The sequence below is a fragment of the Seriola dumerili genome, unplaced genomic scaffold (genome assembly GCF_002260705.1).
Source record: "Seriola dumerili isolate Sdu_G_001 unplaced genomic scaffold, Sdu_1.0 BDQW01002177.1, whole genome shotgun sequence".
In the NCBI taxonomy this organism is placed as follows: Eukaryota; Metazoa; Chordata; class Actinopteri; order Carangiformes; family Carangidae; genus Seriola; species Seriola dumerili.
Genome location: NW_019176432.1, coordinates 415,858 through 432,861, shown reverse-complemented (window position 1 = coordinate 432,861; position 17,004 = coordinate 415,858). Strand labels below are relative to the sequence as shown.

General features: G+C 41.1%; 1 protein-coding gene across 1 annotated transcript in view; it reads right to left on the bottom strand.

The window, feature by feature from the left end:
• prdm6 (PR/SET domain 6) overlaps positions 1-17,004 on the bottom strand; it is an 88,331-nt gene that overhangs the window by 3,208 nt on the left and 68,119 nt on the right. Inside the window, exons 7-8 of the mRNA XM_022769078.1 lie at positions 14,036-14,417; positions 3,138-3,314 (exon numbers count right to left, since the gene is read on the bottom strand). Coding sequence (XP_022624799.1) covers positions 3,138-3,314; positions 14,036-14,417 — 559 coding nt within the window. The remainder of the gene's footprint in view (positions 1-3,137; positions 3,315-14,035; positions 14,418-17,004) is intronic.

Sequence of the window (17,004 nt, the reverse complement as noted above, 5' to 3'; positions counted from 1 at the left end):
AGGAACAACGTTTTACCTGTCAGCGCCTTGGGGCCGAACAGAGCAACAATCTTGTAAAATAAAAAAACAGAAAGGAGAAAGAAACCAGGAGCATCTCATTACGTCTTGAATCTACTTCCTGTTTTGCCTCCTTCAGATACTTAAAGTTGTGATGTTGATGTTGCGAGTGTTTATATATGAACAGCAGAGAAAACAGCGGCAGCAGTTTGACAGGCTCCACAGTCCAGCGAGTATCGGTGCTGAAAAGCTGCCGACCACACAGAATCTCTGCCTCCGTCTCCTCAGCGGGAAAATAAAGTTGAGCGTTTTCCTCCTGACAAAGTGACAGTGGCAGCTTTAATCTATCCGCCGCACCGTCCGAAAGGAGATAACTCCCCGAGGCCATCGATCCGCTAAAGATTTCTGACGCCCGTCCATGATTGTCTTTGTCCCGCTCTGCCTCCACCGAGACTCTGAAGTGCTGATGAAAAGGTTCGGGGTTTCCTCCGATTGCTTATTAAGAACGCTGATTTGCTTTAACCGTATTTCTCGCCTTCACTTTTTACACCGTGATCTCTTGTTCCACCACGCTCTTCCTCCCTCGTTTTCTCCCTCTTTCTTCTCGCCCTTTCACTCCCCACATCAATGACAAGTTCGGATTTCTCTGATTGCTTATTAAGAGCGTTAATTTGTTTCCACCAGCTTTCCCCTGATACGTGTCCTCGAGATTTCCCACAACTCAAATCCCTTATTTTGCTTTCTTCACTTTCTTTTATGTGTCTTAGTCTTTGTCCTCCTGCCCTCTGCCTGGAAGCTGACCTCCTCGTCCACTGGGAGTGTCCTTATTGTCCTGCACTGCTGACGGGATGACAGCAGCGTCCAGAAACCCCTAATTGCTGTGTGGCTTGTCCTCTAATGATATCAGTCTGCACAGAGTGAAAAAATGGAAATGAGCGGCCTCAGCGTGGAGATTCATTATCAGGCTGCTCACTGCTGCGATCCGGGTTCTTCTGTATTTACACTGAATGTTGTGGAGCGGTTTGCTGATGCTCTCGTCCGCAGTGATTTACGACGAGCTAAACACAAGAACAAGGCGGGAGTTTCTTGACGGTCAACATCACAGACAGCTGATAGTGAAGCACGTAAAAAGGTCAGAGGTCACGCCAGCTTTGACGGGAGATGGAACAAAATATTACCCATATTCCACAGAGGGATCATGAATTATGGAAAAACACGTAAGAAAGAAATAAAGTTTTGTTTTTTTGTTTTTGAGGGCCTAAACACATTTCTGCCCCTCTCCCCTCCCCTGTTTTGTAACTACAATAAAATGTAAATAAAACAGGAGAATAAAAAGATATTTAAATTGTTTAGTTTCCCACAGGTCTCACACCACTGATTTTTGCTCATATTAATTTATTTTTCTTTCCTCCATGAAGAAATGTCCAACGTTTCAAGCTCAAACTGGCTGTTCGTTGTACTTTTCTTCATGTAATACATTAACATGATATAATATAATAAAGATATAACTCACAAAGTCTTTTGGAGTCAGCACCTGGACAAGAGAGATAGATGTGAGTCTTTTAACACTTTTTAATTAGTACAAGAAAACAATAAGATTAATCAACATTCACCCAGGAAAAAGAGGCGAATGACAGTGACATGAAGTGTTTTTTCAGTGTTTAAATATTTGTAAAAGTAATTCCATTTTTGTGTCATGCTTTGTTAAGAAATTGTTCTATTGATTTAAGAAATGTAAATCACTCACAGGCTGATACGTCGTGAATATTAGTCTTTATAGTTTATTCTCCAGAGTGAAACCAGGTGACATGTTGTTGTCATTTAAGTTTCATTTGTTTTAACGCTCCGTTCGTTTACTCTGACTTGTCTGTCGTCTGGCTGCATTGGTCTTATTGAACCAACAATCAACACTGATCCTTATTTATAATTATGAGCATTTCTTGGTCATTTCATGTCACTAGGGTCAGGAAACGCCTTTCACATTAAAAGGAATCCATGCGACCTTTGACCCTCTGAGTTGATCTATGGATCACTGAGCTTCATGCTGCTCTGGACACAGTTTGAGAGTCATACAGCATCATTCTCACAATGGTTGTGTTCTGGAAAATCATCCAGCCTTTCTATTGATTCAGTAAGATTTCACATAAAAGCCATTTAATAATGAGAGTCACTTAAAGAACTGTACGTGCTACAGCTTCTGGAAGTCTCCGGTTCTTATCATATAAGACGTTAGCAGTCTAAATCACGGTAAATAAGTGGATGTTTATTTTAGCACCTTCATAATAAAAGCCTTCTGGTTGTTAGTCAGTGGACAGTTTCTACTGTGAAGCAGCAGCAGCAGGAAGTATTCAATTTACATCAGTTTAAAACACCAATAGATTGAAGCATGGCAAAGCAGAAGGTGTTATCACATGGCAGGTGTCAGTGGGTGTAGTTAGTGGAGCAGTAACGTTTTATTTCAAAATCAAACTAGAGCTTTTTTTTTTTTTTTTTTAAGTTTAAATTTATATTTAAGGAAAAAACATGTATTCAAATAGTACAATACAGTAATACTGGAACAAGACTGAAATACCTTCTTGTTCAAAACATATGAACACAGCTGGCAGCAGAGGTTTAATAATGTCTTGTTAACAAATACAAAGTGAGAGCTTATATTAGTGTTTAGTCTTTTTTTTTTGTCTCACTGTCGTAAAATCAGAATCAGACAGAAATAATGTGGATGATAAATTATTACAGACAGTTTTCTAAAATGCAACTGCCTTTTTTAATTTAACGATGCCACAACAAAGAAGCTGAGGAGTCGTCTGAAAGGTTGTCACCTGAGTGATTAGGTTTTGTTTAAGTTTGTGGTTTTGTTGGTTGCATTTGGGCCAATTAAAATAAATGATATGGTTGTTTTCATTCATCTTCAGAAAATGTGACATCAGCAGTAGCTCGGACGCCGGCACATGACAGCTGGGGTGTCAGGGAGAGGAAGTGAGGGTGTCAGCAGGCAGTTAACAGGATGTCAGCGGGTGTTAGCTGGGTGTCGTGTCTAAGTGAAAGTGGTCAGCCCAGCTCCAGTCTGTGGCGGGCGGGAGGGAGCAGAGGGTTGGGTGGGTCGGATGGGTGGGTGGCTGGGGGTACTCACTGTTACTTACTTGAACGGCTTCTCTCCGGTGTGCGTGCGGATGTGGTTGTTGAGCGTTGTGGCCCCGGCGAACGCTCTGCCGCAGTATCCACATTTGAAGGGTCGGTCGCTCGAGTGCGTCACCACATGGTTCCTCAACTCCGACGGCTGAGAGAAGGACTGGGAGCAGTGGCCACACTGGTACGGTCTGAGAGGGGGGGGGGGGGACAGGTGAGAACAGGAGGGTACAGAGGAGGTTGTCCAAATTCTAAAGCTGTAAATAAACTTGACTTAACAAACAAATAAGACAAAGAAAAATGAACACAACATTCAAATAAACTAGATAAATAAATAAATAAACAGACACATAAGAATAACACAACAACAACATACACAAATGAACCATAAAAAACTCAGTCAGGGACAAACACAGACGTTAAAGACACAGAAACAGACGGAGAGGAACCACAGTGTTAGGTCTATAAACACACACAGGGCGAGGGGAGTCGGACACTGCTCCGGTAACCATGGCAGCATGACCCTCATCAACAATGCAGGCCTAGATCATGACTGGATCATCTATCACCGCAAGAGTGTGTGTGTGTGTGTGTGTGTGTGTGTGTGTGTGTGTGTGTGTGTGTGTGTGTATGTGTGTGAGGAATAGCAGTGGGAGAGAGTGAGATAGACACAGTAACAGAACAAGAAAAGAAGAGATATAAAGAGATTGTGTGTGTGTGTGTGTGTGTGTGTGTGTGTCTAGCCCAAATGAGAGTTCACGGTGGGAGAGAATCAGAGTGAAACAAACAACCAAACAATAGCTGTGTGTGTGTTAATAGAGTGTCCTGCTTCCATACAGCAGCAGATCTAATCACACACTCTTTCTATTTACTGGGTTGAACACAGCCTCCCAACATTATCAGCTGATTGTGTTTTAACTTGCAGGACTCTTCTAGCGTGGTCACAGCGTCCGCTCATATCTTGTAAACCTTCTCTGTTTTGCCTTTTATCGTTTTCAACCTTTTATTCCATTTACAGACATTAAAAATAAATGTAATAAAAAAATAAAAAAATCTAACAAATAAAAAACACATGTACACTGCAGGGAGATCGGCTCAATTGCATCGCACAAGATGTCTCAATAATTGCAGGCAGCAAACAAGCATGAAAACTGTGGAATAAAAAGAAGATGCTTGAAACTCGTGAATGTATCAACAGATTCTTACTCACTCATAAGTCACAGAGTTTTTAGTCTCACACTAAGACTGGGGATCTTTCCCAAATAACTCTGTTTGTATTTATTTTGAAATGATTTTCCTTGTGTTCAATTTACCTTTTCCTCCCTCATGTATTTAATGCCGTCGTTACACCAAACAATTCACATTCCTGCGCCTCCCCAGAGTCGTGTCCGTGCTCGCTATCAACTCGGTTTGCTGCTTCCTGAGAAGTTGACAGAGAACGTCACTATTTGCACGAGCCAAGAACGTCGAGACGAGAAAATAAAAAGACACATTTAAGAAGCTCGGGTGATCCGTCTTACACCAAACGATCAAATGATGCAACTCTAGTAAAACTCTCAAGATTTTATTCTAACATTGGAAATTTGTCTGTGACAGTGAAACCGCTGTTTGGTGTAAATTACTAATGCTATTGGTTGTTACTGTGACGAATCAGGTGACGAGGGATGAAGGACGAGGGTCATTAAGGTCCCAGATCCCTGAGACTGAGGCGCAGCTCAGTTTGTGTTCCAGAGGATCTGCTTCCTACAGCGACGAGTGGCTGTGCATCAGTCAGCAGAGCGTATTGATGAGCAGACAGCAGAGACACTCGCAGCTCTGAGGTGATTAGCTGCTGTCTGTCTTCTGTCAATCACATTAAGGAGCCGATGAAGAGGCTGAGATCCCGTTATTAAACCTGCTTCTGATGACAGTTAGCAGGGACACTGTTAACACTGTGATGATTAGTATCGGCTCCATCACTGTTAGGACTGTTGGCATCATCACCACAGCAACTACAACCAACCACCATCTCTACTGTTCAACTGAGAACTGATCATCAATATAAAATCCAATCAGTCATCATCTTTACAAACTGTCAGGTCATTGATTATTACTCCTACCAGCGCCATCATCAATATCACACCTAATCATTTTCGATATAATTGTAAGCAGCAACAATACAGCCATCATCAATGCCACTAATATCTTCAATGAGCAGCAGCTGCTCTGATGCAAAATCACAAAGTAAAATTGTTAAATTAATTTATTAACTCATTTTAAAGGAAACTATTTCATTCAAGGAAAATTTGACGACAGAATTTATGGAACAAAATACAAAATAATAACAATAACTGATGATATAAACTGGAGTGAATGCATGAGATGAGGTTTAAGAAAGATAGATAGATACTTTATTTATCCCCTGCGGGAAATTCAGGGGTCCAATAGCTCATTAGTAATAATAATAATAATAGTTAATAATAACTGATAGACAATAATAATAGTTACTTAATAAATACTTTTTAAATTACATTTTTGTGGATCACAATTATCAGCATCATCACAACATTTGGATCTGAATGAAATACAATTAAAAACACTGCAGTGTAAATGTGCTCAAAACTGAATTCAGGTCCAACAATGATTTTTTAAAGGTAACTCTTGTTTTTTGGAGACGTAATATTATACTTATGAAGATGTTGCTTTATAATTTTTCTTGAATTGTTTTCTTGTATTTAAAGTATGTGTTTGTTTTTCTGACTAAACGGCATTTTAACCTTAAATTCCCGATGAATTTTAACATGACATTTCTATATGAAGCTCTCATCACCATATTTCTCCATATGTTACTTGTATATCCCTCTAAGACAAACATTACATGTCTCCCCTGTATCTTCACTGTGTTCTATATTAGTGTGTATATTAGTTGTGTGTGTGCAGCAGAGAAAATAAAGTGACTGTGATTCTGAGACCAATAAGACAAAACTGTGACATCAGTACCTAACAAATAGGTAAACACCCCAGAACTAGAATAAAACAAATAGACCGACATCTTCACCGCTCCAATAAATCACAAACACCTACTGTACCCTGAGAGGATGTACAGAGAACACACACACACACACACACACAGGAAAGTAATAAGAGTAAAATAGTGTAATATAAAATCGAAAAATTCTCACTTGCAGTTTTCCACATAAAAGGCGTCTCGCCGTGGGGGTCGGTTCATTTATCAGCCGGCTGGTCTATAAGTTCACGCCTCAGTGGGCCGCACCACTATTTATTAGGTGGGTTTTCTATGAAGAGCTGCATTGATTGTGAATAGTTTAAGTTGATGAATGTGTGGATATTATTTATTAAGGCAGCAGGCCGGGAGATTAATGCCCGGTTATTGTTTATTACAGTGGAGAGAGGAGGGAGGAGGAGGGGAAGCATAAACACCTCCATCACACACACACACTCACACACACAGGTATGTGCATGTGCATGTGCGGTCGAAATATTTGCACACAGAAGCACATGCAAATATGTTCTCGTGCACAAATGAATAAAAATCTGCAAACTTGTGAACACAGTCGTACATATGCATGAATGACCACACACGATTTCTACCGCTCTGTCGTTTAGCATGAACCTCACACAACTCAGAGAAGCAGGACAGGAAAACATCCTCAACAACGGAGGCTCAGTCACATTAGTGACAAATACAACAAACTCTAACATGTGCTAAAGCCATGCTCTATACACAAGAAGTGATGAGAGCACAGCAGGGAGGACGTTACAGAGCGCTCCAGCTTAAAACACAGAGTTGTTCAAGAGAAAAGTCGAACCTCACTCAACTTTTGATGAACTCGAGAGATCACTTTGAAATGCGAGCAGCGTAATGCTACTGTTGATGTCTCAAAGTAATGAAAAAAACAAAACAAACTACAGTGTTTTGGCAACCTACAACTCATGAATTACAAAACTCAAACTAGACTTTCTGAATCACATTTCATCATCTCACAGGAACAAACGCAGCCTCTTCTCAGTCTGAGCGACCGGTTAGACTTTTCTTTTCTTCTTAAACACCAAAAACGCAGCAAAAGAAAAGCTTTGAATTAAACAGGGCTACAACTAATGAATATTTTTATTATCTTTATCATTTATACAATGTCAGAAAATAGTGAAAAATGCCCAGTGTAATTTCCCAGAGCTGGAGGTGACGTCTTAAATGTCCCAAAAAGAATCAGATTATAATTCTGTAAAACACTGAAAAGCAGAAAACCCTTAAAACTGAGAAGCTGGGATCATTTCAGCTCTATAAACAAATGAACTTTTCTTTGACTTATATTTCTGTGGACTTTACAACTGTGGCTATAAAACAACCTCCCTCCCTCTCTCTCCCTCTCTCTCAGTACTGATGTTATTTCTGTGCAGAGCTGAGTATCATCTCTCTTGGTGCCTGTTAGCATCACACGGCGTTACAGCCTGACGGTGTTACAGCCTGTTGACAGCACAGTCAGCCAAATATGTTCAGAGTCAACACCGCAACAGGCTAACAAAACACTAAATAGATGCTTCGATGTGGTTCACAGGCAAACTAAAAATACTTGTTTTGGACGGGTGATGAGAGTAGAACCGACTGTGTCATTCCCACTTAGTCTCACCTCTGTGTGTGTGTGTGTGTGTGTGTGTGTTCGTGTGTGCGTGAGATCTATAAAATTAGTCATTTTCAACACGTCTGTTAAATGTGGTTCAGGACAATAAACCTTGCGTCGCCTTTCAACACAACATGTGGTAACAACAACAGTGAGTGTCAACGTTGTCACTGTGTCCACACCTTTAACACATGAGCTGCTGAAAGAGGCAGAATGTGTGTGTGAGACCCGAACTACAGGTCCGTTACTAACAGAGCATGGGAATGAAGTTTCCTAGCGCACATTTCATTTCGTCAGGGGTCGAGAAGGTGGTCGGTTTGAAAACAGTAAACTAAAAAATAAAAAATAAAATGTCCATGTTAATGAGTTTCATCATCAGCTTTGTGTTGTGACCAAAACATCTTTCTGACTTCTGCACTGCCAAACAAGGAGAAACCCAACAAGTGGATTTCTGTGTCAGTCTCTCTCGTCAAATCAAAAGGAGGGGATTCTAGGCAGGTTATTTCATTGTGACTTCAAAATAAAAGCCCATATACAAGTAGCCTAAATGAAACAATGTATTTCCTGTCGACACCGGATCCAAGGCTTGATTAGAATCAGTGACACCAGTGGGTCTCAAATTGTTTTCACATCGAGGATCCCTGAACTGACAAATTAGACACAGAACCAGATCTGACAAGATTCCCTCCCACGTTTTTTTCTTTTGGATGTTTTATTACAGAAAGTGTTTGAAAGCCACGACCAAGATAGTTGCACATTCTGCCCTTGTGTTACGTATGGATGGAAATATAGTGAAAATAAATTATTCCGCCTGTTGCTTGGGACCCCCAAGAACACCCTCAAGGACCCCTGGGGGTACCCGGACCCCACTTTGAACCACTGCTCAAAGCTTTTTACTTTTTCAAAGGATGCTCTTTGTAATCTGTAATTAAGCAATAAGTAACTTCCATGAGCAGACTTTGTTTAGTATATTATTATATATTATCTATAATATTCATTATAAATAATATCAATAAAATGTTTAAACAAGTCTTTTAGCTAAATTTCTAGTTTCAGTGCTCTGAGCTTTAAGTTGATTTTGGCCTCGACCTTAGTGAGTCAGTGAATCAGTGTGTGTGTGTGTGTGTGTGTGTGTGTGTGTGTGTGTGTGTGTGTGTGTGTGTGTGTGTGTGTGTGTGTGTGTGTGTGTGTGTGTGTGTGTGTGTGTGTGTGTGTGTGTGTGTGTGTTTGCAGCGTGCAGTGATGCGGGGTGAAGTGTGTTGATTGACCCGTATGGAGTCGGGCTAATCCATATGGAGTTATATCTGCGCTGTGAGGACGACTCCTCTGTCCGCCTCGTATGAAGACATTATTCCCCAGAGACCAGCAGCTATAAATCACTGCTCCAGCCTCGTCAATACCCAATCAATGGCTCTCTGAACAAACACACACACACACACATATATATATACTGTATGTATGTGAGCAGACATGCGCACATCCAAATAAAATCACTGGTAGACCCCCAGACAAAAACACTACACTCCTCTTCCTCCACAAACATCCATCTCTCTCGTTGTTTCTCTCTCTCTTTCACTGTATTGACCAAACTATTAAAGCAGAAAGCTCACATAATGTCCTCTCATCACCCAGCTGCACTCATCAGCTCAGCCTAGGACTAAAACCAAGCAATATGGGTAGTGTAGTTTATGCAGGAGTTGTAGTCATTAAGGAGATCCTGCAAAGGTTTTTATCTATTGATGTTTTCCAAAGAACACTGGACACTTAAGCATCAATTTAGCATCATGTGTTGTTGTTTAATGGTGCGTTCACTGCCACTCTGCTCTCAGCTGTTGTAATCAACCTCTTTAAACCTGCTTTTGGTTCATCTGATCAGGTGCAATGATGCAAGATGCCTTGAAATGTCTCAGGCCTCTCAGAACTGTAATGTGACTCTACTACATAAAACTAGATACGAGCAGCTGCTTTGAAAATAAACTGAACTGTGGCATCAAAACAAACAAGCAACAAGAGACAAACCACATTTATACTGGCATCAAACATGTTGAAATCCACTTGTGCAGATGCAACACAAAGTAGATCTTTGTTTTAGTGGCAAACATGACAGATAAAAATAGACTTTGAGGGAATTTCTACGAGCCCGTCCATCACAGTGATGGATCATTATCGGTTACTCCTGCGGCTACACACTGACAAAAAGAAAAAAAAGTCATTTTTCAACACATCTGTGTTAGTGTTAAATGCAAATGTGTCCTCAGTGCCTGGTGATAAATCTCCTAAATGTCAGCTTTTTATCAACAGAGAGAAACAGTCTTGCTTCGGCCTGACATGCAAACAGTTTGACTTAATTGTGTTTTGAGAATTTTCTCGGCTCCGAGCAGAAAGTGATGTGAAAACATGAAAGGAGCGACGTACCTTAACAACAATAAATCATTTATTATTTGAGACGTTACTCTGATTACAACAAAAGTTATGAGCCGCAGATTCTTACATTCTGTTGTTCTGAGGGATAAAAAGACGCAGCGTCTCGTGTCAGTTACACAACTGTCTTGTATTTGATTTGACTCAATGTGGACACAGTTCAGTCAGTACGTATTGATGCTGTTGATTACCCACAATGCTCCTCTCACATCAAAACTCCCAGTCAGCTGCAGCCCAGTAAAGTCAGGTCTGAAGACCTTCATTAGAAATACAAGCTGAGTTCAGTGCGAACTGACAGATCATGTTTGTAAAGATCTAATGATGAAGGTCAAACTCAATAAACAACAATCTACAACAAATATATAATTAGTGATAATTGAAAAAGGACTTAGAGTTTAACAGTCATTAGTAATTGTGGATTTGTAGTATAAATGTTAATTAGCAGATTAGGAGCCAGTCTGAGGTCCCAGAGGTCTGGATGGAAAATACCAACCTGAGCACTGAACACTGAGAAACCTTGCATCATCAAATGTTTTGTATCTTTGATATTTAAATGAGATCAAGGAGCTAAAGGATGCAGAGGGGCCAAAAGCAACATGGAGAGTCGGAGCCTTTGTGTAGAATATTTTACTTCTGTTTAATTAACTAACGCTGTACTTATTCATGCTGGACGGAACTGGTTTGTCATCATTGTATTGCATGTTAATAAAAAATCTGCAGAATCTGAATTTGAATCAATGCATAAATGATGCTTATTAATCTGTTTGACCTGTTGACGCTTCACCAACCAAAATAAATTATTAAGACAATTCAAACCTCCTTTAAATATCCCCCTGAAAATGAATCTAATATCATTAATATATAAATATATAAAACAAAAAGCTGGTGACATCATTCATGTTCATGTTGTAAATTAGCTCATTGTACGACGTTGAACATGCCTCATTACTGCAGCTCTCACATGAGTAACAGAGAACATTAAATATTTAAATGAACCACTGGAAAAACTGAGAAGCAACGAGCTGAGGCCAATTCATTGACAGATCATTGGTATGTAACAAAAACAAATGACAAATTTAACATTTAATTCCTCTGTAAAGTCAACTCTGTGATGATACACACTTTCAATCAGCTGTAAACTTTCTGTCCTCAGATATACAAGCGTGATTGTGTCCATATGCACATACATGCTTTATTCATAAACAACAAGCCTGCAGAACCAGACCTGAATTGTGGACACTGGAGATCAAAGTGCTCAGCAAAAATACCCCATTTTCACTAAAAGCACTAATGAGTGTTTTAAACACCAGCGCAGTAAACACATCAATCATAACATCAGTGGTTATTAATTTAGGTCATTGCTGTGGTTTATACTGAGCTGTTTTGGTAATGTGTCAGACCTATAAGTGGAGATGCAGTCCGTTTATGTTCAGATGTTTTTCCTGATTCATCACTCATCGCCATCTCAAAACTTAAACAGTATCCTGCATCCTGACACCAGTTTAAAACTGAACTGAAAGCACTTCCAAGGCCTCATCGACATAAACAAACGGCTCCTCTGATGATGGATTTTGTTGAAATGACACACAGGGGAAAAAACGACACGGAAGAAGAAAAAGTTCCGAAAAAGAAACAGTCAGCAGAAAAAAACAAACCTGAAAGAGATGGAGCTGAGAGGTGGTGTGTGTGTGGTGTTTTTTTTCATGCTGATATAAAGAGCCATCAGTCTTCAGCTCCAAATGTTCCCATCAAGTAAACATCAATAAATATGTATGAAGGGAGAGAGGGAGGGCGAGAGAGAGAGAGACGGTGAGAGAGGCGTTAAAAAAATCAAGAAAGAGAAAAAAGAGAGGTCAATGGTGAAAAAGCAGAGGGCCTGTATTCAGAGCAGCCACACTGCTCTAATGTCTAAAGACACAAACCTGCCTCTTACAGATGGATGACTAATCAAAATAAAAACAAACATAAAGGATGTCAGTGGAGCTATTCCACCTCAAACCTCAAAACAGCCACAGTGCGAATGAGTGCAGTATGAAAACTCTTCTTCTAGAGCATATTCCCTGATGATGGTGAAGAGCACTGTTACTCCACAAGTTCCCATAAGTATTTAAGCTAAAAGACCCTAAAACCTCCTAAAGAACCACTAGAACCACCTAGAGGACTTGTTGGACTGTCTTAGTTGTAGTTAGAATCTCCTGAAGGACGTTTAGAACCACCGACAGGAAACCAGGAACCTCCACAACGACCTTAAGAAACAGGACCTGTGACTTTTGGAAACGCTGCTGGACTCATTTTAGTTTGAAAACTCCAGTTTGTGTTGTCGTCCGGACGACAGAAACAGAGACCTGTGGAAACGATGATGAAGACACCCACAGTCTTTCCCTGATCAGGTCTCACTGCCTCGACTGCCAGTGATGGAAGCGACATGGACGATGAAATAAAAGTGTTACTGACCTTGTTGTCTTTGCTAGCAGCTGTTGTACAGTTAAATTCTGCAGTTTAACACAGCAGCTCTCTTTATTGTTTCTCCTTCAGAGTATTTTTTGCAACTAATCAACTGCAGAGTCGACAATCTGCTTCCTGTTTACACTATTGCACATGTTCAACATGTGTGAATGATCACGTATGTGTGTGTTTTCAGGTGGTGAGTGAACGTAGATAGTTTCTGATACGGAGCTGAAACGCTCTTCTGGACGTAGTAGAGTGGACGTAGCCTAAAATGAACTAGTTGACGTTCTCCCTACCTAAGTTCTGTGTACAACGACGGAGCAGAGAAATAAAATCTGCTTTGATAACATGAGGTCTGAAGTGGATGCTCCTTGAGTCTTGATTTGAATCATCAACATTCAGGAGTCTGGGGGCAACAGGAGGGGAGCCTGAAGAGGGGGGCAGGACTTTGGCTTTTCATATGGACAGGTGACGCTGTGATGGACAGAGTCATACTGGTCTAACCCCGGTCTACATGAGTGTGAGGTACAGTGGGGCTTCAAAGCTCCAGGACTCTGTTCTGTTTGGCTTGTTCAGCTGAATTTTATCTGCTCCTCTGTCCCATAAAACCTTCCTATTGACAGGCAGCTCCACATCGACCCTCCCTCCCCCCTCCATATCCAGCCCACATTTTTCTTCCCTATGAGTATTAGTTTATTGAATAAGTGGCATCTGTTTTCCTGGCCCCGTCACCGTAAGGCGAGGTATTTCTCACTGACGCACAGCGCTGATTTATACGCCGCTCTGATTCTCCCCGCAAAAAATAAAGCTAAGCAAAAAATTTCCAATACATCCTCCGTCCCTCCGACACACACACACACACACAAATACAGACACACACACACACACACACACACTCACACACACACACACACACACTCACACTCACATCTACTCTTCCTCCCTCCTTCCATGCTGTATATAATTAAGTTGGCAGACGTTATACACACTCGAACATTTTTACGCTCTCTTAACTCTCATCCACAAAGTCACGCTTTCTGTAACACAAACGTTGTGATGATGAGTCATAAATTACAACGACGTGTCTGGTTTGCTGGCGTCCTCTGAAAAACTGCAGCAACAGTTTACAAAAACTCTCGTGCTGTGTCACGTTCTTGATGTTAATGTTTCAGCTGTATGAAGTGTTTCAGGCTATATCACAAAAGATATGGAGACATGGAAGTTGTTAAAGTGTCAATTTGCTTCCCTGGCTGAAAGGAAATGTCTTATTTAATTCTCTTTCAAGCCGTTGAAAGTTATAGTCTGAATCCTTTGAGTCCAGTGCCAGTCAGGAGTAAATTAACTTACCTGTGTTTGTGATATTCTATGTATTGAGTTTATTATTATGCTGATGTTAATAAAGGCGTGTTCACAGATGCTCTTACCTGTCGGGATTCTGCGGACAGACGTGCATCTGCAGCAGGATCCTCTGGGTGAAGGTTTTGAAGCACTGGCCACACTTCCACAGGTGCCAGTCGCTGAACTCGCTGCTCAGCTGGCTGGTGGAGGTTGGGCTCGCCAGGACACGCTGGTTCTTTGACCCCAGCTGGCCGAAACCCGAGTCCGACTGAACCCCGACCCCAACCTTGTCCAACAGGGAGAAACTCCGAGAGCAGGGGGAGTGGGGGAAGACCATGGAGCGCATGAGGGTGGTGGAGGGGGTAGAGGAGGCAGAAGACGAGGAGGAGGAGGGCTTGCCATTTTTGCTGAAGGACTGGAGGGACTCCTGCCTGGTCATGGCCTCCACCACCGTGGCTGGGACGTTCACTAGAGACAAAGAGTAAAAGGACAGAAATGACTTGGTTACGCATGGATTTGGTGATTTCACAAGAATTTTGATTTTCAAAATAGAAGTCCCCCAGGTAAGAAAAAATGAAAAAAATTCTTACAACTGATCTTTGGGTTCTGCCAACATTGGTGACTGTTAAGACCACAATAATTTCGAGCCAGTGGCGTCCTGACTTAGACAGGCTAGGTCGTCTTCAGGCATGAACTCAAACAGAACAGTTTACATCACCTGTGTCCACGTTCAACCAGATTCTCTTACAGCTGTGACGAGCATGTTTCTACCTTTCTGAATTCTCCTTTATACCAATCGATGCTTTAATGTAAATGTCATGCAAAGATGGACAGGAACGAAAAAAAGATTCTACGAGTCTATCGAGACTTCACCTGCCACCTCAGGTGACACTGGACCCTATCATCTGTCCTGGACTCCACCAGTCTGAGGGTCAAGGTGAAGCTCTATGTACATCTCATATGGTAAAGTGGTTACTGCCCAGCAGACTTAGACTTCCTTTGTAGAGTCTTAGCCTACAAAGGAAAGGGTGAATAGCTTCAATCTGGAAGGAGCTAAGAGCAGAACCGATAGTCCTTCGTGATGGGACGAGTCAGCTGAGGTGATTCTTTCAACATCTACTCAGGACACATCCAACTAGGACGGGTCTACTGTGGCAATCCCAGAACGAACCTGAGGGATTATTTATCTGACTGAGCTGAGGAGGACATGGCTGGGGAAGAGTCTAGCTGGGCTAACTAGGCTGACTGAAATCCTCAGAGGTTGGGCAAACCACAAAAAGTCAAGAAAATGCTAAATACAAAAAGATTTACTTGACCTGCTGTCACTGCAACTCAGATCTGGATAAGTGATGGAGAGTAAGTTTTGAGGTGTCTCTCTATGTGTCCAAATTTTATCTGTCACCAGGATGCCATGTTTGATGAGTAAAAACAATTCTGATGATTTTGCTGCAGCGATGGAAAGTCAAAGGCAGGACCACATTGTCCGAACTGAGGCCAGAGCTGCCTGACTAGCGCGGGGCAGCTCCTGGTTCCAGTGAATGAAATTATGGGTCTTGTTAGACAGTCTGGAGTCTGTTAGTTAGTACAGTTACAGTGTTACATGGTTCCTCTCTCAACGACCACAGAAATGTTTCTCAAGCTACGTCTCAGGGCCCAAACTGGGCCCCCAGTCTGATTCTGGTAGGTTACCACATGATGCTGGTCCTAGTTAGTTTTAATATACTTGGAAAAACACACTGCAACATTTACTGTCACAACTACTGTTGCTAATGCTGCTTCATATATATATATATATATATATATATATACACATATATATACACATATGTACATAAATACAATCACGACCTCCACTTCTGCTATGTCTACTTCCTGTACAAGTGGACTGTACTAGTGTTACTACAACAACTTGCAATCATAGCACTCGCACCACTACTACTAGCATGGCAAATGCGACTTCTACTGATTGAGATATCAGTATTAAGAAGATAAAGTTGAACTCAAACTGTATTTTATTTCAGTTATCGTTTAAATTATTGTGCATTTGTCCTTTGTTTATTTTATTCTCCAGGTTTTTATGTGTATTTTGATTCATTTTGCTTCTGTTTTGACAAGTGCTTTGTAAAAGAAATGTGAACATAAAGATAAATGTATTAGCAGAGAAGATGAAGAGATTTAGGATACAGAAGTGTTGCTTGTGAATAAAACAGTCAAGTACAAATTACATTAACAGGAAAAAAAAGACATTACATGAAAGTGTGTAAATTAGATTTTGGGTAAACCAGCTGATGCCAGCTGTCCTCACTTGACCCAGGATTCAGCTGTGTTCTGTTCTGTGGTCTGACAGACCTGGAGTCCATAACCCTTCATTATGTTTGAAATGACATTAAGAGGCCTTGTCTTACTTTAACTCGCTCTCTTTTCATTCTGTAAAACTGGTTTGCTTGGAAAAAAGTGGCCTGTGGATTGTTTCCTTTGACACCACAGAGAGAATTTGTGTCACATCCTCTACTGACAGTGAATGACCTTTGGACCACGGCCATGACCTGTTCTAAACCGTAATCAAATAATTTCAGTTCCTTAAACTTAATCAAATGTGAAACATGGCAGCAAAACATCCAACAGTACATCTGGACTTGTTCTGTTATGTTTACGAACATACCATGTACTAATCCAAGAACATCATATTCTCTTTGTTTTTCCTTGTTTTGAGCATTTTACATGACAGAAATGAGCAGTGTGTCTCTAACATCACCCATGCTGCACCTCTGCAGTCGGCTTGTCTTGACCATTTCCCATCTTTCATCAGCTCACCTCTGCCATCAGGCCACCAGGCTCCATTGATCCTCTAATAACCTTATGAGGAGATAATTACACCATTTGTAAGTTGCCCGACGGCACTATCGACGCCCGCGTTACGCGCCGCTCGCCCACACTTAATTCATTTTGCTACAAACATTGCATATACAAAAAATGCAAGTCAATACGGTTTGGACTGCGCATGAAATGCATCATCAAAATGGGAGAATTATGCAGATGCAGTCTGCAACATTGC